General features: G+C 53.7%; 9 protein-coding genes across 9 annotated transcripts; 4 read left to right on the top strand and 5 right to left on the bottom strand.

The window, feature by feature from the left end:
• Positions 1–354: 354 nt before the first annotated feature.
• Positions 355–3,554, top strand: IAQ61_005885 (uncharacterized protein; the record flags this gene model as incomplete). Its single annotated transcript, XM_066096974.1, has 5 exons — positions 355–968; positions 1,327–1,583; positions 1,767–2,415; positions 2,479–2,919; positions 3,164–3,554. 5 exons carry the CDS (start codon positions 355–357, stop codon positions 3,552–3,554), a joined length of 2,352 nt encoding a protein of 783 aa, XP_065952966.1.
• A 557-nt stretch (positions 3,555–4,111) lies between these two features.
• On the bottom strand, positions 4,112–4,723 carry IAQ61_005884 (uncharacterized protein; the record flags this gene model as incomplete). Its single annotated transcript, XM_003836068.1, has 3 exons — positions 4,112–4,164; positions 4,222–4,653; positions 4,717–4,723. 3 exons carry the CDS (start codon positions 4,721–4,723, stop codon positions 4,112–4,114), a joined length of 492 nt encoding a protein of 163 aa, XP_003836116.1.
• A 385-nt stretch (positions 4,724–5,108) lies between these two features.
• IAQ61_005883 (uncharacterized protein) lies at positions 5,109–6,025 on the top strand (the record flags this gene model as incomplete). The annotated part of the gene is made up of 3 exons (XM_003836069.2): positions 5,109–5,171; positions 5,230–5,333; positions 5,395–6,025. 3 exons carry the CDS (start codon positions 5,109–5,111, stop codon positions 6,023–6,025), a joined length of 798 nt encoding a protein of 265 aa, XP_003836117.2.
• Positions 6,026–6,394: 369 nt separating this feature from the next.
• IAQ61_005882 (uncharacterized protein) lies at positions 6,395–7,446 on the bottom strand (the record flags this gene model as incomplete). Its single annotated transcript, XM_066096973.1, has 3 exons — positions 6,395–6,630; positions 6,712–6,948; positions 7,209–7,446. The coding sequence occupies 3 exons, from the start codon at positions 7,444–7,446 to the stop codon at positions 6,395–6,397; spliced, it is 711 nt and encodes a 236-aa protein (XP_065952965.1).
• A 471-nt stretch (positions 7,447–7,917) lies between these two features.
• Positions 7,918–8,205, bottom strand: IAQ61_005881 (uncharacterized protein; the record flags this gene model as incomplete). Its single annotated transcript, XM_003836070.1, has 1 exon — positions 7,918–8,205. One exon carries the CDS (start codon positions 8,203–8,205, stop codon positions 7,918–7,920), a length of 288 nt encoding a protein of 95 aa, XP_003836118.1.
• A 1,610-nt stretch (positions 8,206–9,815) lies between these two features.
• On the top strand, positions 9,816–10,238 carry IAQ61_005880 (uncharacterized protein; the record flags this gene model as incomplete). Its single annotated transcript, XM_066096972.1, has 1 exon — positions 9,816–10,238. One exon carries the CDS (start codon positions 9,816–9,818, stop codon positions 10,236–10,238), a length of 423 nt encoding a protein of 140 aa, XP_065952964.1.
• Positions 10,239–11,981: 1,743 nt separating this feature from the next.
• IAQ61_005879 (uncharacterized protein) lies at positions 11,982–13,250 on the top strand (the record flags this gene model as incomplete). The annotated part of the gene is made up of 1 exon (XM_003836072.1): positions 11,982–13,250. One exon carries the CDS (start codon positions 11,982–11,984, stop codon positions 13,248–13,250), a length of 1,269 nt encoding a protein of 422 aa, XP_003836120.1.
• A 703-nt stretch (positions 13,251–13,953) lies between these two features.
• On the bottom strand, positions 13,954–14,256 carry IAQ61_005878 (uncharacterized protein; the record flags this gene model as incomplete). Its single annotated transcript, XM_066096971.1, has 1 exon — positions 13,954–14,256. The coding sequence occupies one exon, from the start codon at positions 14,254–14,256 to the stop codon at positions 13,954–13,956; it is 303 nt and encodes a 100-aa protein (XP_065952963.1).
• A 4,445-nt stretch (positions 14,257–18,701) lies between these two features.
• On the bottom strand, positions 18,702–22,034 carry IAQ61_005877 (uncharacterized protein; the record flags this gene model as incomplete). Its single annotated transcript, XM_066096970.1, has 4 exons — positions 18,702–19,069; positions 19,139–19,260; positions 19,395–21,175; positions 21,225–22,034. The coding sequence occupies 4 exons, from the start codon at positions 22,032–22,034 to the stop codon at positions 18,702–18,704; spliced, it is 3,081 nt and encodes a 1,026-aa protein (XP_065952962.1).
• Positions 22,035–22,346: the final 312 nt, after the last annotated feature.

Raw genomic sequence — 22,346 nt, 5'->3', positions numbered from 1 at the left:
GCCCGTCTGGCCATCGTTAGTGGGGGTGAAAGGGCAAGGCTGCACGGTGCTCAGCTGGATCAAAACACATTGGCCCTCTCGCCATCTGCGTCATTCCACTCTCTTCGCATACACGTCTTCTAATGTCTATCAATTGTGATTTCACAGCGGTCAGGCGTTGCTCAAATCTTGCAAGCAGCGAATTCGTTATCTCTCTCGGACAAGGACCTCGTTGGCGCCTTCACTCTGTTCTTGCGTGAATGGGAGAGATCTTTCTTCAGCCGAATGTAAAGACCACTTCAACATTCTTCATATTCGAGGACGGTTCTCTGCGGCTAATACCTGCCATTCATCGCCGCAGTGATCCAGTGAAAAATGGTCCGGCCTGGGCTCGAAGGCGGCCACGAGATCATCGAACTTTCTTCAGAAGCTTCTTCAGAAAATGAGGATGAAAGAGGCCCGGATGTAGCTGTTGAGCGCTGCGATGCCGAATTGGCGCGGGATGCTGGAGGAGACTTACAGGTTTTCGATAACATGTCCGAAAACATTTACCAGCCCGAACTATTTGGAGAGAACGATGACGAACTGATTGATCTCACGGCAATACCAGATGTCGATGTTCCATCATCAGATCACTGTGTCACGGATGACCGGAAACCCCGGCCAAATGCTCAGGCCACGGGCCCAAAAGACATTGGACAACTCGTTACCGAATCCGACTGCTTGCAGATGGTACTCAACGTGTTTCCAGACATCTCCATCGACCATGCGCTTAAAGTCATCAATGAGAAAACAAGAGATGCGACACGTACTGTAGACCGATGTGAACTTCTGATTGCTGGACTCCTTGACGGTGAAGAGTATCCCAAAGAGGCGGATGAATCGAAGAACAGAAAACGAAAACGCGATGATGATGATGATGATGGAAACTTGAGCGACTACGAGAGAGGAGAGAGGGATGAGAATATCACGGATTATGAACAAGATGCGTAAGTGCCGTTTTATAATTTCCGAAGCTTGATCTGGCTCTTAGGACGTACTTTTGCTATGGCCAATGATCACAGACGAGCCAATAAGCCCTATCTTCAAGAAAATACTGGTGGCCGCGCACATGGAAGACGCTCTGTCCAAGAACTTGCACATACGAAGCAAGATCAATGGTCGTCCAGACCTCGTCAGAGCCAACAATACGGCCGCTTCATTCAACTGGCGTTCACATCTACTATAGTTCACGGGTTATGCATAATGGCTTCTTTGGTCTTCCCCGAGACTTGGAGGTCTTTAATGACACTACCTTCCACGCATCAAGCCATACTCACTGGCCCTGGGCTAACAACAATCTCGCAGATTAAACCTGCTAAAGGACGAATTCCTTAACGTGCCAATTAGACATCTTTCTTACATGCTGAAGAAAGAGAAGACGCTTTTCAAGGCTTTCGGTGTGCTGGAGGAACAGTTGCAGACCTATAAGCAGATCGCAACACCATTCGCCAAAATCGCCAAACCACGCGTCAAGCACGGCACAGAGCTCATACTAATCGAGCGGGGAAGTAAAATCCCCAAAGAACTTCACGCTGCAAAGAGGAGAAAGGAGATCACAGCTGGTGAGTTCAGTGTTCTATTGTCTCACCCACCGCAGCCCGTTTTCTGGTACCGGGGATAGTCTGCAGTAGAGCCATCAGCAGGTCGAAAGGAATGGGGACACTCTATGCGTATCACAGAAACCCCTCTTCCCCCCCCCCAATTTTCAAGTCCCACAACGGGAACCGGATGCTAACAATTGACAGCTAAACGTCAGCAAGCCATGGAGACAGATCAAGCTGAGGAAATGAATTTACGACAAGCGCAGATCGCCAACCAGATGGGCGAGTGTGCGTGTTGTTTCGATGACTTGCCTCTCAATCGCATGATCAGCTGCAACGGGCGTACCGCACACTTTTACTGCATGGACTGCCCTCGGCAGCAAATTGAAACTTTGATGGGTCAGTCTCGCTGCCGGCCAACTTGCTTCGGTGTCACCGACTGCAACGGAACTTTCTCTCGCACACAGCTTCAGCAAGTCCTCAGTGAGAAGACTTTCGAGCGCCTCGAGCACATGCAACAGATGGAGGACCTGAAAGCGGCTGGTCTTGACTTTCTCTCCGAATGCCCATTCTGCGATTTCAAGATGGAATGCCCTCCAGTTAACATAGACAAGGAGTTCAGATGCGAAGGTAACAAGTGTGGAAAGACAAGCTGCCGACTTTGTAACATGGAAACACACATTCCACTATCGTGCGAAGAAGCCAAGAAAGAAGGAAAGCTCACCTTCCGACATATCATTGAGGAGGCGATGTCCTCTGCACTTATCCGGCATTGTAACCAGTGCAGACAGCCATTCGTCAAGGAAATGGGGTGTAATAAAATGACATGTTCGCACTGCAGAAATGTGCAATGGTACGTTGTGAGGGTGGTGAATTGGTGATATGCTGATGTCAACACGGCTAATACATCTGCTAGCTACGTCTGCTCCAAGAACGTAACAGGTTACGACCACTTCGGCGAATTTGAGCATGGTAAATGCCCCCTACATGAAAATATTGAAGACCGCCACGAGGAAGAGGTCAAGAAAGCGGCAGATGAGGCCATGACCAAGCTTCGCGCCGAGAATCCCGATCTATCTGAGGCCGACCTGATGATCAAAGTATCAGACCGCGTTAAACAAGTAGAAGACGTCCGCAAAGGCCGAGCAGCAGCAGAAGCTGGTGCGTTTCCATTCCACATGGTTGGTGAACAGCTTCATAACCGTGCCCTTCCCCGTCCCCATCCTCCAGTTCCAGGTCCGGCACCGCTGGTAGGAGTAGCCGGAATCCAGGTACAAGGATGGGATGTTGACTTCCACGGACCGCCTGCTCGAGAGCAGGCTCCCAGACCAGCGCCCCTCTTTCGTCCTCCAGCTCAGTATGTACCTCCTTACCAAGTTTTCGCACCAGCACCAGTCTTTTTCCACCCTCAGCAGCAGTTTGCTTTGCCACCCTTTCCGCCTGTTCAACCTCTTCAGCATTTTAATTACGCTCCGCCTGCCGGTTTCCACGCCATGCAGCAGCAGCCATATCAGTATTACCCACCTCGTCAAGCATTCCATCAAGTTTTACCGCTATGTCCGCGCTGCTACCGGAATCACGCACCTAATCAGAATTGCTAGGATTGCCGGACCGTTGCGGGTCATGAGGTGGGCCCTCCCAGGCTATGCTCGTAGAGCGCGTAATCTTGGGCAGGATGGCGTGGTGGCTGAGCGTGTTGAAGCTGCTCCTGTTCCCAACCCAAACGCACTTGGTCTCCGTCCTCCCATACCTCATCAAGCACAACCGCAAGATAGGCGGAGAGATGAATTTGTGAACCATATCGAAGAAGTAGCAGAATTCTTGGAGGTCCATCAGCATGCACAAGCTGATAGGGAGTTCCATGCGAGAGAGGTTGCAGTGGGCCCACGAACTTTTGCGCAGAGGCTCTTGCGTCGGCTTGAAATTCCACGAGTCATTGAAGGGCAGGTCTCAGGGCAGGATGTGCAAGAACACTTGCAGAGGGGCGCTTGAAAGGCGGGGGGGGGGGGGTAATGAGGTGGTTGTCTTCGAGTATATCCTTCTCTTCTCTTCTTGTTATATGGTTAACTCTTCTCCTTCACGGCGATGAGCCCTGTACGGGGTCTATGGTGGCCGTTGGTATTTTCACGGATATTGGCATGGGCATTCTGTCTCATTCAGTGAGGTATTCATGCTCACTATACGGTGCAACGCGAGCCCAATGATCATCGTATACGCAACAGGGTGCACTGCAGTTGATATGTTTGAGCTGTGTGAAGTAGATTATGTGTAGACTTGAATTGAATGTGTTCATGTATTCATTATGTTACGTTACAACCAGGGTGATCTACCCGGGCTTCAATATGTACTGATTCGTTGCGTGCCATGTATAGCTCCCCTGTCTCTTCCATTTGTGCATGTTCTCCTTGACTAGCATGAGTAGGCTGGTGACGAGCTCCGCAACGCGCTGTCATTCGTGGCTGAAAGGTGAAAGTGACTCCTCCATTGTGCCGCGAGACCTGTTCCATGCTTTCCTTCTCTCCACTCTAAGCTTGACCTCGCCATCAATCTCATCGCTTCGTTTTGGCAGGGACAGTTGGGTCGAGCGGATCACCGTATCTCGCTGCAGCTAGTTAGCACACATGTCCAAACCGAGTCCCATGCCTGTCATTCATCTTACTCTTGATCTGCCTGCCCAAATGAATAATCACATCCAAAGCCCTCAATTCATCCTCGCGCGCCCTATTGTTCTTCCACTCAAACCCGGGCTGATCCTCCGGCCGACTCCACTGATAGCCCGTCTCGGCATCCTGATGCGTGCCGCCGCCTCCCAGCATACTGGCAGCTACATTTTGCGCTGCGGACAGGGGGCGCTTGCCGTTTGCGTTGACGCCTGTTGTTGGGTTGGACGGGTCGCGGGTCTGTGAGTGGGATTGGGCTTGTTGCGATTGTGACTGCGAGTTTGGCGGGGAGAGGTCGGCGGTCGAGTCTAGGGCGGGGTGGTGGGGTGTCGAAGGGTTGTGGGTGCTGTTGTTGGGGATGGCTTCGTCGGGGAACATTTCGTCATCGTCGTTGGAGGGCGAGGAGTGCATTGTGCTGTCGCCTTCGAGGTCTTGAGGGTGGTGGGGGGGGATTGGGGTTAGTTGGGGAGGCGTGGGGGAACAGGTGAACGTACCAGACATTGCGCTCGACGAGTTAGAAGAGATGAGCACTGAGGGTGGCGTTTGTGATGAGAGTTTTGGCGGAGTATGTTATTCTCTTGCTACGCTTGCGTGAGAGAGCATCGGGCATTGGCTTGGTGGAGGTGTGGGTTCTAGCAAGGTCAAAGCTTCATGGGGTTGTGGTCTGGTCTCTCTCGCCTGTGTAGGTATGACGGAAGAGCGGCCGAGGTGGCTTCTACCTGGTACCGCTTGTTCTAGGGTGTGGGTATACCCGCCTTACTGCACAGTGCACACACTCGTGTCCTCCGTCTCGGCTGCATCTTTAATGCGACGTGGATAGTCTGCCAGATTCCCCTTTACGTAGCCCCCTAAGCCGCCGACGATTGACATACACCACCGAGAAGCCATGCCCCCAAAGAAAAGCGCTCTTGCCGACGCCTGGGACGACGACTGGGAATCGCTCGCTGATGTGCGTCCTCTCTTATATTGCTAACTATCAACCGGCGCGCCTAGCTCACACGACGCAGAAAGAAGACGAACAGCCAGAAGCACCCAAGCCAGAACCAAAACTCACCAAAGCGCAACTCAAAGCCAGGCACATTGAGCTCAATAAACAACTATGGCAATCAGCGTGCGCTCTCACCCACTTCGGTCTGACTTTCCGCCGCAACTGACCACTCCCATGCCCACAGCGAGAATCCAGAACCCCAATGGTACCCAGAAGTTCGCAGCTCTGTCCCCGTCGCAACCTTCAAACCCAAAGTCACCATGCTAGCCCGCAAGCCCGCCCCCCAAGTCCTCGCCCGCAACATGGCGGGCTTAGCTCTCGACGACGACGACAGCGAAGAAGAGCGCCGCAAGAAAGCCGCCGCCGACTTTGAAGAGCGCAAGACGCGCGCGCAACAGGAACGCGCAGATAAAGAGCGCAAGTACGCAGAAGCACGTGAGCGCATCTTTGGGTCACCCGCTGCCTCTGCAACCGAGGACTCGCGCAGCAACTCGCCAAACAGACCCATGAGAGGCAGGGGCAAGGGAAGAGGCGGCAAGGATATGCAGACACGGTCGAGTAACGAGCAATCGCCTGCGAGGGCATCGGCGAATGCAACCACGGCCACGGCCACAGCACGGGGGTTGTTTGATCCTACGTATACGCCCAAACCAGGGTCTGTATATATCCAGAGGAAGGAGGCAGGTGCTAGTCGACCGGCTACACCGAATGGACAGGAGAAGCCTATTCGACAGCCTCAAGGGCCTGCGAGAGGGGGCGGAAGAGGCTTTGGGGGAAGAGGAGGTTTTGCTGCGCAGGCTGGTCCGTCGTCGTGAGCATAGAGCAGCTCTTGGCTAGAAGGCCGTAGGAGACGCCCACCCAACGTGCTCTCACAGCAAACGGCTATTCACACATGCCGGCATCCTCGGAGGCGCCCGACACGACAAGAGTTACCAATTTGCCATCTCCATTCCTCGCATACAGGCCATGGAATGGGATTCATCAATGCGCTACACGAAAACACATATCCACAACACGAGCAGCAAATGCTGTCCGCGAAAAAGGGGCTCGACACTTCCGCCTCGGGCCGTCATCAACAGTAGACCACAGCGGTCATATCGCCCTTTGGTGTGGCAATAATTCACATGTCCTCCGCATGGCCGATACACTTGTCCATGAGGACGCGTATAATTCGCAAACAACTCCTAGCAGACCACCACGAGGGCTGTGGACCCGGGGTATGGTTGCATGCCAACGTTATCAAGCCGCGGATATGATGTTGTAGGTGCGGGCTCAAAACCGTGATGCATCATGGTAGTGTAGACCAATGGTGGTGGTAGTACCATGTTGAAACCCAGCATCGTGCGCTGGGAAGCGGGTGAATAGATGGGGGTTCGATGTAGTAAGCAGGCAGGCAGTTGGATGACGCGTGGTGGTTGAACTTTCTGATACATAGTATCGACAGGGTATTATTTTTGAGCAAAAGGAAGAAGTAGGTCGTGATAGGGTGGTTGTGTGGTACCTTGGGTATTTATCTGGCATGGAATCTCAGTGATGTAAAAGTACAATGGCCCATGGATGTCTACACAGCAAACATTTTCATCCCCCCCCCCCCACGAAGAAACCCTCGACTTGGAACTCGTAAACTTGAACTTTGAGACTTCAGACCTACCAATCTTATTCTCCCACCCTGTTGCAATCCCCGGATCATGGATTTTCCCCATTGCAGGCAGAGATAAGACGAGGATCAATCTCGTGACTAGGTTCATTCATATCAGCCAGGAGTGAAACGGTTATAACTTGGTATGAGTAGGGCAATGGATGGCAAGGCAAGGCAAGGTAAGATGTATTAAATACACGGCATCTCAGCAGAAGAAATTCACGTACAAAATATCAAAGCAGATGTTTATTCCTTCTGTTTTGTAAGCCAAAAAAAATGATAGTGTAGACTACAGGATGCCGTCTTGTATGCCGTGCACAATGGTTAGAGCGCTAGTGCGCATACGTCCACATGAGTACAATAGGCCTGTAGTTGTACCATTGGATGATCAATGGCCAGGGCAAATGGACGAGCTTGGAGTACCATACCAAGACGCATACGAAACATCTGGCAGAGTTCACAGTGTAAGTAGAAGCTCATACCCACCCACGAGTGGTGCTTGAAGTTCTTGGACGCACAATCTGCAATCAGACGGTTCAAAGGACGAGCATTGGCCTGCGTATCACATGGGCTTGTCTGATTGGTGTTTATGAGCATCACTGTTGAATGTGGCCTTGTGTTGTTGTGTGGCTATTGACCAAGGTAGACAAGTTGTAGAATTTGTTGCGTACTTGAACAGAACGTCAGTGCGCATGTCTATGTGAACATATACTTCTACCATGAATAATGGCCAATGCGCATAAGAATATAGCGTCTTTGAGGTTCAGACACAATGTTTAGTAAGCCCGTCGTGAATGTCTCCGTAGGACTGTGGGAGGCAGATACGCTGCGTGCAAGGACGTGGCTCGCTACGCTGAATTGAATCTGGATTTTGTCAGATGACTCAGTCGGTACACGAATCTGAGCTGGACCTTGTTCGTGCCGTAGAAAGGTATCATGTAGAGTAACATGGCAAGACGAAGGCACTCAGTGCTCATTTGCCCGAGCTTCAAGCGCTTCCTCGCGAAGAGTCATTGAGCGAGGGGCAAAGTGAGAGAAGCAGGTATTTGATTCGTGATCCATCCTCAACTACACCGTAGCCGGGCCGTTGGAAGCATCGCTTATCCGATCACATGTTTCGAATTCAATACTATCGATCGACTGGGCAGCGCAGCGGATCTGAGCTGATATGGAAGCTCGCCATCGGACCTGTTTTCCAACAAGGAAGGCAAAATCCGAACCAAGGAGGCACTTGACGACGAGTGTGACCAAAGATATGCGGCCGAGTGCATACCGGTAACCTGTGCCTATTCGTCCAACACCGAGGCGGTACTTGCCATACAGTACACATGCAGTTCTTGCTAGTGTTTTGTCCATGTTTATTTTCGGAGAGGTTGCATTGCGTGTGCGGCCATCATCATCATCATGTGACTCGGAGTAGACGACCTCCGCGAGCCACCCCGGGCCTTGTGGAGCGGAAGGAAGAGGCGCAGTGGTGCACCGCCACACATGGCCACGGTCGGGTACGGGTATGTGTTGTCCATTTGGGACCTTGCACGGCAAAGATCCATTTGGGACCTTGCACGGCAAAAGGGGTTTATTTGCGCATGTTACCTGTTGGGCGTACGGTATTTTTGGTAATCGGTTTAGTCGACAGAGCGGATTGATTCACGCATGAGTGACCGTATTTTTGGCATGTGCGTCCTGCAGCTAGGCAGCAGCTCGCATCTGTCGACAGCAGCTGCTCAGCCGGCAGTGTCGTGGCAGACTAGAGTAAACGTGGCCGCGCGAGACAGAAGTCGGCCATGGATGCTGCACCGGCTTTTCTTCTGCGCGCCATAGGGCTGCGCAAACCCGTCTGTCTACAGTAGTACGTCATCGTGTAGCGAGATGGCATCTTTGGTCGGTCTGTAACCGCCATGCTCGAGAGGGAGCGATTTTGATCTGCTCTTCTAGCTATCCCCACTCCAAAGGACGGTGAAGAAGTGAGGCTTTTGAAAGAGTTGCGATTCGCGAGCCTGTGGATTTGTCACACCGCGTGATCAGAATTTGTCCCACACGCGCAGGAAGATCATGTTCTGCATCCTGTGGTTATCGGGCGCGGAACAAGGCAGGAAAGAGCCAGGAAAAAAAAAGGACCAGGTTGAGAGCATGAAGAGTCAGAGCAAGGCAGTGGCAGTGGGCGTAGAGGCATAACGCAAGGTGAGTTGTCAGATAACGATGTGGAGATTTGGGGAATTTCGCAGGTTCAAAATTGATTTGTGCGTGCTTCGGTTAGAGATGCGAATGCAAGACCGGCAAGTCAATGCAGTGCAGGGGCACGCATCAGGCCAGGGCGAGGGTGGTCGAGTCCAATGAGAGGGTGAAATCATGGATATCAAGATATCGAGGGGGAGAACTGTGTGCCGAGAAGTGGTAGGGGGGACTCTGGGATTGTTTTTTTGTTTTGGCATGGAAGGACCAAGACGCTGTATAACCAGGGCTGGGGCATTCATGCACAGCACGGATACGGGATACCACGGTACCTATTGTACTGTAGAGGCGTCATGTTCAAGCCAGTCCAATGGCTAGCGGGGGGTCGATTGCGGTGCCAAATTGCCCTATCGAGCGATAGTGAACATGGGCGGGGAGACACGATCCATGTACCCGCGACCTTTCTTGCTTCGTTGTCGACGTTTCCTGTCGAATCGCAATGGGGCCGCTGAGGCGTCATGCAGCCGTAGCGGCCATTTCTCGACGACAGGACAAGAGGGCCTTGGAAAGCACTGAGCAGAGTGCATACGAAGGAAGTAGCGGTAAACCATTGCATGATCAAAACCACCACTTCAAAGACAGCTGTAAGACTGGTTGAAAATTTTCATCGGCTTGGGAGATTGGCCTTCGTACCGTGGGCAGAGGAGAGTTCAAGAAGGGGTCTGAGCAGCGCTTGAGGCTCTGAACGACTGACAAGGGCCTCCCCAGGGAACGGGAGATACGTCTTGCAGGACATGGTCAGGCAAGGGCAACGCGGGACCGACGTTGACTTTGGTCGACCTTCCGCTGTTTCGGTTGAGAGGCCTTCCAGCGAGAGCGCAGGCTGCAGCCGTGTGCCGCGACCATGGCTCCATTGTGGCGTTGGTGCTAGCCAGAGAATGGCACACAAAGAGGAGCCTCAACCGCCATGGGGGATGTACAGGTACGCACTCTGTACTTTACACAACGGCCATCCTACAGGACGAGGTGGAGAGAAGTCGTCACGGGCTGATGGGCATGGCCAGGTCGAAGATGGGAGGGCGCAGGTTTCCCAAACGAGTTTGTGCATCCTGCTCGGCTGGCAAGAGGTTCGCCGCAGATTTGTTGGTGTACGACGAGGACCATGTGGGATTGTGGGCGCCAGTGCCAGAAGGGTGGGCGCGGCGCTGGATGGGTAAGCCCAGACAGAGTGGGCCGTTTCCTCTGCATCCTCTCGCATCCGCGCTGCAGTGAGCCGCGAGTCCTGCCCAACGACAGTGGGATTCCCAGTCGCGGCGCGGACGGACAGTGGCCCGTAGCTGGAGGGGTGTGAGCTGAGCAGGGCCGGTTACTAGGTATGGTACGTACTCTAGACAGGTACGGTACACGGCCATGATGGCAGCCAAGGTGAGGATGCTGAGAATAGCGAGAGGTGGGTATAAACATAGCACACCGTGGGCGACCGAATTAGTCGAGTGTTACTGCGTGCACAGCATGTGGCACGGCAAAGGAGGAGAGGGTGTGCCACCCGACATGGCTCTCTGGTGAGGGTACTTACTCTGTAGTAGACTAGAATCGGCCAAGTTGTGGCACAAGACGCTGTTCTGCTCACCGTTGCGACTATGTGTGTATAGCAAGCCGGCCAGGGCAGGCAGCGGGCTGGTTCCCAAATTACCCCCCATGCATACTGTACATGCATACCACGGCAAATAAAACAACAGTGCTAGGCGAGCGAGGCTGCGTGAACCCCCTTAATCACAATTTTTACTACAGCTTTCTGACTGCCGCGTCAGGCAGCAATAGAGAACGGGCGGGCGGACGCATGGCACAGCGAGTCGCGAGAGAGATGGCGAGGGGTAAGAGTCAGAGTCAGAGGCAACTGATGAGCGGTAGAGAGACTTGGGTGCAGGCATTCCCAGAAGGACTTGAGGGTGGGGGGGGGGGGGGGAGGCAATCCAAGCAAGACCTATCCAACTGATTCACACCGTGAGTGACTGTTCCCTCCATGAGCAAAAGAGGCAAAACAACAGAGAGAGGGCGGGCAGAGGGCAAATGAAGGAGGCACTGCAACTCAAATCAGTCAGAGCAGCCATGGACGGGGAAAGGATTCAGGGATCAGGGGGGCCTTGGGCAGCGTGGGCTAGTCGGTGAATGGCGTGCACATTGAGCAGGGATAGGATGGGATGGATGTTGTGAATAGGGTTAGGGCAGGGGGTGGGGGGGGGGGGGAGAGGGAAGAGGAGGGAGGGAGGGAGGGAAGGGAAAAGGGAAGGGTGGGTGGTGGTGCTAAGAGGGCTTAGGAGGGCTAGGAGGGCGAGGAGGGCGAGGAGGGCGAGGAGGGCCAGGAGGGGCTGCTACCTAAGGACGGGCTAGGAGTGCTGGGGACGCCGCTGTGGTCCGCGCACGAAAGAGGGCAACGGGCTCTGGGCTCTCTTTAAGCAGGCGCAGTCCCACGCACCCGCTTCCGCTCTTTTCCCAGAAACACCACCATTACCAAGCACCCACCACACACACACACACACACACTCTCTCTCTCTCTCTCTCTGTATGTAGACGTCCATCCCGTCTACATCGAACCCCAAAACTAGAGTATACAAAAAACACTTGACACAGGATCCTCCCTAGTCTGGATCCTTCTGGCAGCTTCCCATACCTTTGAAGAACAACACCCAATGTGCAGTAGACAGAGCCGGACTTCCCTTTCTCTCTCCTCCGTCGCTGCACCTCCCCTCACCTCGCGTCCTGCCCACGCGCGAACAGCCTCCGTTGGCGTACCCACAGAACAGCGCGCGAACGCATCGGCGAACAGGCACCGGCCTGGCCTCTTTTCCACGATAAGAAGAAAGTAGCGCCTCTTCCCTCGCACAGCTGCCCACACGGCTCCACCAACCTGAACACTCCTCCACACCACAACCACAACCGTCACCATCACCACCACCGACATGTACGCCTCTCACTACCCAACCCCGCCTCCTCCAGGCTACGGCTTCGAATACCGCCACGACACCCCGCCAGTCTCGCCCAACCACACAGCGCGCGACTACTACTCCCCCCGCCATGGCCCTACCGCCACGCCGACGTCTCGAAGCAGCCCCAAGGTCGCAACAGGCCACTCGCGCCGCGCATCCTACGCCGTGCCTCCCCAGTACTCCGCCTACCCGAGCCAGCGCGGAGGGGCCATGCCTCCGTACGGTGCAGAGTTCACGACTCCACGCGCATACGCAACGCCGAGAGGCACGCCCGACTATGTAAGTTATTTCGGTTATCATCATCAACAACAACAACCAGGCCGGCATCGCCGCGACTCAGACGCCCAGCCTCTCAAGCGCACCCATCGCGAGAGGAAGCGTCGTCCGTCGCAGTCGGCTCGTCAGTTCCAGACCAGAGTTGTCTACGACGACCGCGGCTACGGCTACGAGTGCGAGTACGACGTCTACGACTACCCGCCACCGCCGTACGAACAGTATGCGCGCCACGACATGTACGGGGATGCTGATCGTTGCTACTATGATCAGGTTCCCATCTATGAGTCACAGCCCAAGCCCACGCGAACACGCCGTGCGTCCGAGTATGCCCGCCCACAGGCCGCCGCCTCGTCGCCCAAGAAGACGAAGAAGCCTGCGCCGACCAAGGAGAAGGAGAAGACGAAGCGCAAGGCCACTCCCGAGGATGCCCAACGTGCCGGTATCCCCGCAGGCTACTCTTACAAGAACTGGGACCCCGAAGAGGAACCGATTATGCTGCTCGGATCCGTGTTTGATGCCGACTCGCTTGGCAAGTGGATCTTTGACTGGACCGTGTACCACTACGGCCCTGGCACGCCCATTGCCGAGATGGCGGGTGAACTCTGGCTGCTCCTCATCCACCTGGCGGCCAAGGTCAAGCGGTCGATTGAGACGAGGCACCGGATCCGCAAGGACGCCAACAAGGAAATGGTCGACGACTTCCTCGAGAGCGGCGAGCGTCTGTGGATCCGGTTTGCGATGCTCCTCAAAGTATGTGAGGACTACATGTGGAAGGCGGCCAAGCAAGAGTCTGGGGTAGAGAAGCCGATTTCGATGGGCAAGAACACTGGAGTGGAATTTGTCGAGTCCATCTTTGGGCGCGACCGAGAGCTGGAGAAGACGGAGAAGCTGATGACTGGAATGCGTCTCTGGTCCCACCGATTTGACGTGAATTGCGTGCCGATTCTCGACTACCCCTCGATGTAGGCCGGCAGTCGCGATGCTGCTGCTGCTGCTGCTGCTGCTGCTCGATACCCAAGCGCTTTGGCAAAGCCGTTTTGCTCGTTGGTATCTTCCCTTTTACTCCTTCTGAAAGCCTCTGCGTACTGTGTTTGACATTACTGCGAGATACCCATTTCTTGCCGTTTGTAATTGTTAATTCTGCTGCCTGCTCTCTTGGCCTAGGACGATGGCTGCTCTGTAACAACACTGTAATGGGTCCTTTTTTCCTCATGCAAAGGGATCACGCGTTCATGGGCTGGTTTACGGAAAAGTATGCTTTGCCGGATATACCCTTGCCTCCGCTCTTGCTTTTTTTCTTCATTGTCTTTCGAGTTTTTTGTTTCTCACTCTGGTTTTATCGTGCATGGTGTTCAGGCTGGCTGGTTGTCCCAGGCTCTTCTCACTACCAGTTTTTTTTTTTGCTTCTGCTGCTGCTGCTCTTCTCTTCTCCTTTGCTTTCTCTGGCTTCCTCGTCGAGGCTGGCATGTAGATCCTGAGCTTTACACGACATCTGTATGCAGATTGGTCACCTCGCGGTCAAAATTTAGCTCTATACCCTTCTCTAGTCTTCTTTACCCAATATACTATATTAGCTATCCCTTTTTGATCCGGTGTGCACTGTTTTTGAACTACACACACACTCTCTCTCACTCTCTACATGCAACGTAATTCCCAGTGATGGCGTGACTCATCCTTCCCCCGCCCCTGCATGCCCTTGAGACACAAACGACTCAGACCCGTCTCGAAGCCACGATGAATGCACCGGCCGGTCCCTCTGAATCCCCAACCCAGCATGCAACCCACTCTCCCACTGTTGCCTTGTGCACCACAACTGTTCCCTCCACTTGGACTTTGAACCCACACACCCATGCCAGCAGACATCACTTGCACTTGCACTTGCACTCGCACTCGCACCAGATTCTGCCTCTGCCTTTGACTCAAGATCTGGCCCTGCAGCGACGGCCATTGGACCGGGTATATTGTGCGTCATACAGTATGTACTGTAAGAGTACAGCCACCCGCGTTTACAATTTTCAATTTTTTGTAAGGAGGGGGAGGGGCGTTGGCGTTGTTTTTTCTTGGGCGCTTCAGCCTTGTGGCTGCGCTGATGTGCTGTGCTGTGCTTGCTTGCTTGCTTGCTTTGCTTACTATTGACTTTGTACACGCACACACGCTCCGATAAGCCATGACAGGCTACTAGGCTAGGCTAGGCTACATCATCATGCACAAACGGCGGACTACCGGTGCGGGCTGGAAAACACGGTCGATTGGACGGGGTGGCAGCGCGGGATCGTTTGCTTTTTTTTTTTTTTTGCTTTTTTGCTTTTTGCGAGGGGGAGAGGGGCAGAGGTGCTGCGAACGGTTGCGGGAGGGGGGAGGGGAGGGCGGCTGGGATGGATGGGCATGGGTTGGTTGTGTGAGGGTGTCTGGTGTGGTAGGTTACTGCATGTACTGTGGCTGACTTATTTGGCGCTGGGCAGGGCAGACGGGTGGTGAAATGGCCATTGCTGCCTATTTCTTTGTTTATGGGATTCAAGGGACTCGCTCTGTGGAATTCCTATTCCAAGGCTGGAGGAGGAGAGAAGAGTGTCTGTTTCAGCAGCAAGGACAACCAAGAAAAAAAGAATGAAAACACCAACATCAATATCAAAACAAATGACAAGAAATTGCGCACCACCAGTCGCAGACCACAAAACTCTTAAACGTGGCCACTTTTGCGGCTCAACTTGTCAGGTTTCATTTCAGCCCCTCGTCTTCCCTCCTCGTTCGTTCCATCGATCCCAGCTTGCTTGGTCGATATGAAGTGGCGTTGCTTATCCCTTGGACGCGGGACCTTGGTGTGACGAAATTACCCTCTAGGCAACCACCGCAACCACCTGTCATCGCCCCCGTGCACAGCACCTGCTCTACTGTGTACCTGCCTACACACACACGCGCGGTCTTTTCTTCTCCCCTACTCTACTCTACTCTACTCTACTCTACTCTACTCTACTCTAGGCAGCAGGCTCAACAGCGGCACGGAGATGCTACCACGTCGGCGTCGCCACAAATTTGCCCATTCACTCTTGGCGAGACGGTTGGGCGTCGCCGCGCTCATGCCCTTTCCGATCGGCAGGCACACGAGCTGAAGCGGCGCAGTGCGGAAGCCGGATCGACGGACCAGTGGATACCTTTTTTTGCACTTTGTTGTCTCGTGGACACGGGCCGTAGCCGGGGCCGGGCGTGAGTTTGGTTGGCCTGTGTGGTCTGTGGCACGGAGAAGAGGCTGCAAGGGGACCGATGCTTTGGTCTTTCTGCCCTTCCCAGTTCCCAGCTTCCCTCACTGGAATGGTGCTCTTCCACTGCTCCCGCGTAGTACTCTACTGTACTCTACCTACGTCGATCGGCCCGCCATCTCGTTCCCGGAGCTGTCTTTTCTCTCTTCTTTTCTGACCCTTGGACGTGTCACGGCTTGACTCACGAGCTGAGCAAGTGGGCGATCACAACTGTCTCCTGGTACCACATTGCTCGGCCAAACAGGGTACCGGAACAAGCCACTGTTGCTGGTCTTGCGGCGTTTCGTCGCAAACTTTGACAGATGACTCGGCAGGTGGAAAGAGAGGCACATGCAGCCACACACACACACACATACTATAACACACACACTCCGGATGCTGCGCGAGGTCGGGTCCATTCTGTGCGACACAGGCCCCCAGGATGGACTGGCAACGAAATGTTGGCGAGTAGATGGGTACACGGGCTGTGAATGCATTCAGCACTGTCCTCTGCCAAAACTTGTAGACTGGTATGTAGTATTGGTACCGTATCTACTTGCACTACTGTACGCTACACAGGCCCCAGTTTTCCAGACTGCAACAGAACATGTAGAGTAGACAGAGGAAGGAGAACAACACAGTAAGCACAGTAGCAGCGGCAGCAGGTGTTCAGTGTTCGTTCATGCAAGCACCCATCCCCCATCACACACACACACACACGCGAACCAATACAGCGAGCAGACCGACGACCAGACCCGGGCCTGTTTCGAAACAGCTGGCCGGTGCAGCTTAGAGTTTCTGCACCTTCACGAATCCGTCATGGTCGTCCATCATCCAGCCAGCCCGCCAGGACTAGCTTCACTTACTACAGAAGACTGAGGAAATGGGCTAGAGTAACGGGTGTGCGCGTGTTTGCGTGCAAGGACTGCCGTGTACTGGTCTGCTTCGTCTCCACCAGCTTGCAGCCATGATCCACTTGGATTGCTTCTCCGCATGCTAACCACTGTCGTTTGTACTTGTACATACTCCTCCACCCTCTTACCCCGCAGTCCTCCCAGCAAGTCCTTCCGAGCGAACCGTGTGGACTTGCATCATCATCATCATCATTGTTATCATCTGGCGTCATCATCAATTCCACTTTTTCAATCTTCTTCTTCTTCTTCTTCTTCTTCCGACACAACCATGATGCAACAACCGTTTCGAGAATCCAGTTGGCTGGCAGACATTCTCGTCACAAGCACATCATGAGGCAACTTGCGAAACAATCGTTCTCTCGTAAAACCCCCAGCCATGTCAAAGTGTGCAACCACACACACACACTACACACATTTCATTCTTCGGAACCGGCCGATGCACAGAAACAGAAACGCACTGCACGACGCACAAACACAAGGTTCTGGGGTTTGTGCCTTGTGCGTGTGTGCTATGCTATGTAGAGTAGTGGTGGGGCAAGACATGCCACGTCCTATCTGGTAGAATTCCAGCCGCCCGCGCAATTGGACGAATGCGAAATGTTCCAAAGCCCTATGGGTCGCAGATGTGGCCGCGCCTCTTTCCCCCTCCCCTCCCCCTGCGGTCAGCTGCTGGCTTTTCGGGCTCCGACAGAGTCACGCCTATTTTATTTATTCTCCTGGGAGAGAGGGTGAGGGTGTGCTGTTTGTCTGATTAAGCGCTGGAGCCTGCTGCTGCTTGGGCGCTGGTTATGTGATTGGCTTGGATTGTGGAAGGGATGTGGATGATGATGATGATAATGGTGGTGGTGGATGGGATCATGGAAGTCTTGTGCTGACGTACAGTACCATGCCATGTACACGGCGTTTATACAGTTTTCCTGATTCAACAGGCTGGGCCCATCCATGTCTATACCATACCATACCATACCATGCCGAGTGAGTGAGTGAATGAGTGAGTTTGCAAATCCGCCCATCAGCCTCGCAGCATCTCCGCCAGACAAGGCCAACTTTCGCAGTCACAAACCCACTTCACATGACGACGGCCCGCAAACAAGCTCCAGCACGTCAAAGGTAGCCATGCACTTGGGTCTATCCACTTCAATCAGCGCGCGGCGCAAGCAACAAACACCACAACCCAGCACACTCCCACAAACACTCCCCTCACACTCGCATCATCACCCCCAACGTTGAAAACAAAAAGCCGTCTTCTCTTCCCCACCGTTTATACTTTTCACATTACACATGCCTACCTGCCCTCTGACTCTCAGACTCTCAACCCACTCATCACACTTGCACCCTCATCACATACCTACACCATGCACAACCCCCCTCTTCCACGTGCGCCCCCCGCCCCCGGCGAAATCAGCGTCTTTGACATGTCTAAGCGCCTGCATGCTGGTCTGCACTGCTCTGCACTGCACGAATAAAGTATATTTCAAAGGGTAAAAGTTTGCTTCTAGGGTACGCATACATGTGGAGTATTTGTCTTGTGGGTGTTGTTGGGTGGGCTGGGGGATTGGGGGGGGGGGGGGGGTTGATGGAGTGGGGAGTGGGGAGTGGGGAGTGGGGAGTTGACAAAGTGTCATGCATGATAGATGCTAACCATCGTGATAGTGATATTCACCATGTGCAAATACCATACCATACCATACCATACCATACCATACCATACCATACCATACCCCCCAACACACTACTTCTTTGCCCCGCCCGTTGCGGGAGAAGGATGGGGAATGTCCATGTCTATATCCAAATCCAACCCATACTCTCTACCCACCAACCAGCCGTCACATGGGGGTCCAAGTACAAGCATAAGAAAAGAAAAACCACAGATCTCCAGCCTATCGTGCAAATGTACAAAAGGGACGCATTCAAAGAAACAAGACGTGGGCTCCGTTGAAAGAGTCAATCGCATAAAGAAATCATCTTTTGATGCTAGCTACTAAACAAAACACCACCCCACCATGCCTTCCTCTACCGCCCAACAGTCACACTGCCGTTGCACAGCAGCAGCAGATCGAGTGGATTCTCGTATGCCAAAAGATATCCCCTCATTAGCCCAGCCCATACCCCTTTCTCCCACCCACCCATCAAACATGAGCCACAATCTACTCTAATCAACGCCCGTTCCCGCATCATGAATCGAAAATCATATACAAACTTTTCGTCTCATTGCTCTCTCTCTCTCTCATCACGGTCATCCACCCTTGTCAATCCATGACTTCACACTAAGCGGCACTATCACGTAACCTCTGCTTCTCCTCCTCCGTCAATCCATTGAACTCCTCTTGGAATCCCGGTGTCGTGGCAGCACGCTTAAAAAAGTCAATGAGGAAGCTTTGCGTCTCGTCGTCTCGCTGGCGGCCACCGCCCGGCTCTTCGGCGGCAAAGGCCATGAGCTGTTCCCGGGTATATCCACTGCCAAGGTCGACGAATGGATTTGGTTCGTCTTCCCAGTCACCGTCTTCGGAGCCTTCTTCTGCTAGTTCTGCGGCGGCAGAGGCATCGAGAGGAGCACCAGAGGCTGATTGGAGCTCAACGACAAGAACTTTGAGGATCTTGAGAGGGGCCGGTACAATCGTGTACTGATCGGGATCTATCCGCATGTCTTAGTTTGAACATCGCTTACATTGGACTGCGGCCACAGGGCATGGGAGGAACTCACTGGTCTTGGCACGACTTCGTGTCATGATGCGACCATCGTTACTTGCAATCAGATCTCCCTTGACCTGTACTTGAGCCAGTCGAGGGTCCTTGAGATCGTATAGTTTCGACAGCGCAATGACACTATTCAATGTCAGCCATCTTGTAAAAGTGCTGGTATGACAGGGTGAATAGGGAGTTCCAACTTGATGCCTTTCACGTTGAACCACCCAAACACCTGATCGTCACCATAAGGAATCCGCTGCAGTCGTACGTACTTTTGTCGGATCTCGTCGTAGCCCGCAAAATTGATCGAGTTTTCCAACCATTTTGCCAGCACGACTTGTAGACCGTTCTGACCTTCAATATCTTGTCTTGCCAAGAAGTCGACTACCTCTCCAGCATGATTCAGACTCAGCCGTGCGAAGACGAGCGTCAAGCTTTGGATGAATTGTGCCTGTTCTGCTTTGGCGAGACGGACTGCTACGCTTCGGAGGAGCCCCTCGAGATAAGGACCTAGCCTCTCGTGACCAGCCTTCTCCACCACCTCAGCAGCGAGAGCGCCAACTTCACCCGCAGCGTGATCACTTGATGAAGTGAGCAAGCGGGAGACAATGATGAGCGCGACCTCAAGACCGGCCTTGCCCGTTTCGTCTCGCCACTCGAATAATTGTTGATGATCGTGGGAAATGATATTCTTGACAGCCGTGGTTGCAGACTTGAGTAGCTCTTCGTCGTCAGATCCAAGAAGAAGTCGCGTGAGTTTGGGCATCGTCGTAGCAACAAAACCAGCAGGAAGAGGCTCCGGACCACGCTCAGCAAGGACGGCGAGAAGGTCTGCAGCAAAGTTGCACAAAGCGTTCTCCTCCGTCAGGTTACCAACATCGAACGCGCCGGTGAGGGACGGAAGAACCTTGGCGCATAGCTGAACGTACGCATCACCACCCATATCAGCGATGGACTGAGTCACTTCCTCAAAGGCCTCTACTACCAGCATAGTGAGCTGGAAATTATTCGCCTGATAACTCGCAACCTGGAACAGTGTATCTAAGCCGCTGCCTGTGATACATATCCGAGTGTCGATGAGAATAGCATCACGCAGAGTCTCGACCATGGTAATAACAAGATCATCGCCTTCGGCAAGTTCCTGCATGTCCTGAGCATTGAGGTAGTTGGTAACTGCCAATATGATATTCTGCTGAAGGGGTTGGGTGGCCGAGTGGGGAAGTGCCTGGAGATAGCATTGCGTGGCTCGGATGCACGAAACCTGGACAACATCGGAATCATCGCTCGATATGGCTTGCAAGCAAGCTTCAAGAAACGATGCTGCTAGCGGCTGGAGGGCGTTGCCTGAGGTCCTTGTCAAGCTGCCAGCTACCAGATAGCCCCTCGCCCTCAAGAAAGAATCTGGTTGCTGCATGGCATGACGGATGAAGTCAACATATCCACTAGCGGCTTCGGGCCCAATCTGCTTGTCCACATCCTGGAAGTCGCTGAGTAATTGATTCAGCACATACAGTGCGGCCTCTTCTGCTTTCCAGCCCTTGGATTCGGAGTACAAGACTCTCGTGTACGTCAACAACCCATCAATCGTAGGCTGAGTCAACCACTCGCCGAGCTTAATGACGAGGTCACCGCATGCAGTTCGAGGAGTGTAGTTTGCAGTCACGCTGGTCTCTTCGCTGAGAAAGATGTTGACGTCGATTTCCCAGAGGCCTTCCTCTTCAGTGGTGATTTGTGCATAGGCGACAGCCAGTTTAATGACCTGTGTGACCCAAGAGTTCTCGACCGTCTGATTTTGAAGTTCCTGCTCAAGCTGTGCCCGGACTGGGGGTGCTCGGAGACATGCCTGCATGAAGTCGAGCTCTTCGAGGACAAGAAAATCCAAGGTGTACGGTAGTCCATCGGCGTCTTCGAGTCGGCTCTGGCGCTCTTCGTGTATGTACATGAGAGAGTAAGCTGGTTGTAGGAGGGAGAGCTCTGTCCAGGTGGCTTGGAACAGAATCAGGCTCTGGGGTGCGAGGATGGCTGGGAAGACGGATCGTATGCGCATGAGCACCTGCATGTAGATCAGCATGTTGCTTGCATAATTTTTGTCGGTGGCTTACCTTGACAACCTGTAACTTGAAAGCGACATTTCCCTTGTACAGCTCGGCACCGGGCGAGTCCTGTTCCTCGTCCTGATAGGAAGGAGGGTCGGGCAGCCTCGTATTCATCACGTTGATGAAGAAGGGGATCCAGTCCTTGAGTATCTCGTCTGCAAAGCCCTTGACCGTCGCCTTGTGGTCTTCCAGTACCATCTCGAGTATGTCGAAGCAGCCATGGAAGACCTTGCAGGCCAATGCCCTCAAAGTCGGCTTCCTCTGATCGTTGATGGCCACATCGTACAAGGCCTTGATCAGCCGAGGGGCGACCCCAAAGAAGGTGTTCTCGTTCAGACAGTCCTCAACCAGTTCACCGAGAACCTTGAGGGCGCCATGTAATTGGCCATCGGACGCATTGGGTATGAGTTGCAGCAGGCTATCGAGCAGGTCTGGCCAGTCAATTGGGTAGTCGGCGATTGCAATCTTGCTGACGACGAGGCCGGCGGCTGCTTTGAGTTTGCGGTCGAGCTGGTCGGCCGTGGCAAGTTCGAGGAGTCGTTGTCGTAATTGCAGCTTGTTGTCGTCGGTGACTAGGATCTGGCCCTTGAATTCGTCCAAGCTGTCGCTCCAGCCTGCAAGCACCAGGTTCTTGAGGTAGAGCAGAGAGGCCTGTCGGATGTTGAGCGGGACGCTGGCATGGCAGGCAATGCCTACGAGGCCCAGTGGCAGTTCCTGGTGGCCGTAGAGCGAGAGCAGCTGTTGCTCGGCCTGTTTGCGCGGACCCTCCTGGGCGGTTTGCGTTGCTGAGAGCAGTTGCACTAGCTGTTCCTCCATGGTGGAATGTGGGGCGCGCGCGTGTACACAGCTAGTCAGCACCTTCTAGCGTTCGCCTGATCCGGCTCTGGGCTGACGAGCGTTTGTCCAAAAAATGCCTTGTTGTTGACGCCTTTGTTGTTTTGGTGGGTGTTAGGCGCGGGTTGTGAGCAAGCAGATAAAAAGAATGCGCGCGGAGATGCGGGGCACCGCCGCTGAAGCTTGGAGCCTGCGCGCCTGTGAGAGCTGGGCTGGTGGAGGCGAAAGTGGGTGAGCGGGAAGTAGAGTAGTACCACCAGTTGACTACTACTAGTCCTACTGAGAGTCCTGCCT

The sequence above is a fragment of the Plenodomus lingam genome (assembly GCF_022343315.1).
Source record: "Plenodomus lingam strain CAN1 chromosome Unknown contig_23, whole genome shotgun sequence".
NCBI classification, from domain to species: Eukaryota; Fungi; Ascomycota; class Dothideomycetes; order Pleosporales; family Leptosphaeriaceae; genus Plenodomus; species Plenodomus lingam.
The sequence above is the reverse complement of the archived record's forward strand: the minus strand, read 5'-3'. Positions and strand labels throughout refer to the sequence as shown.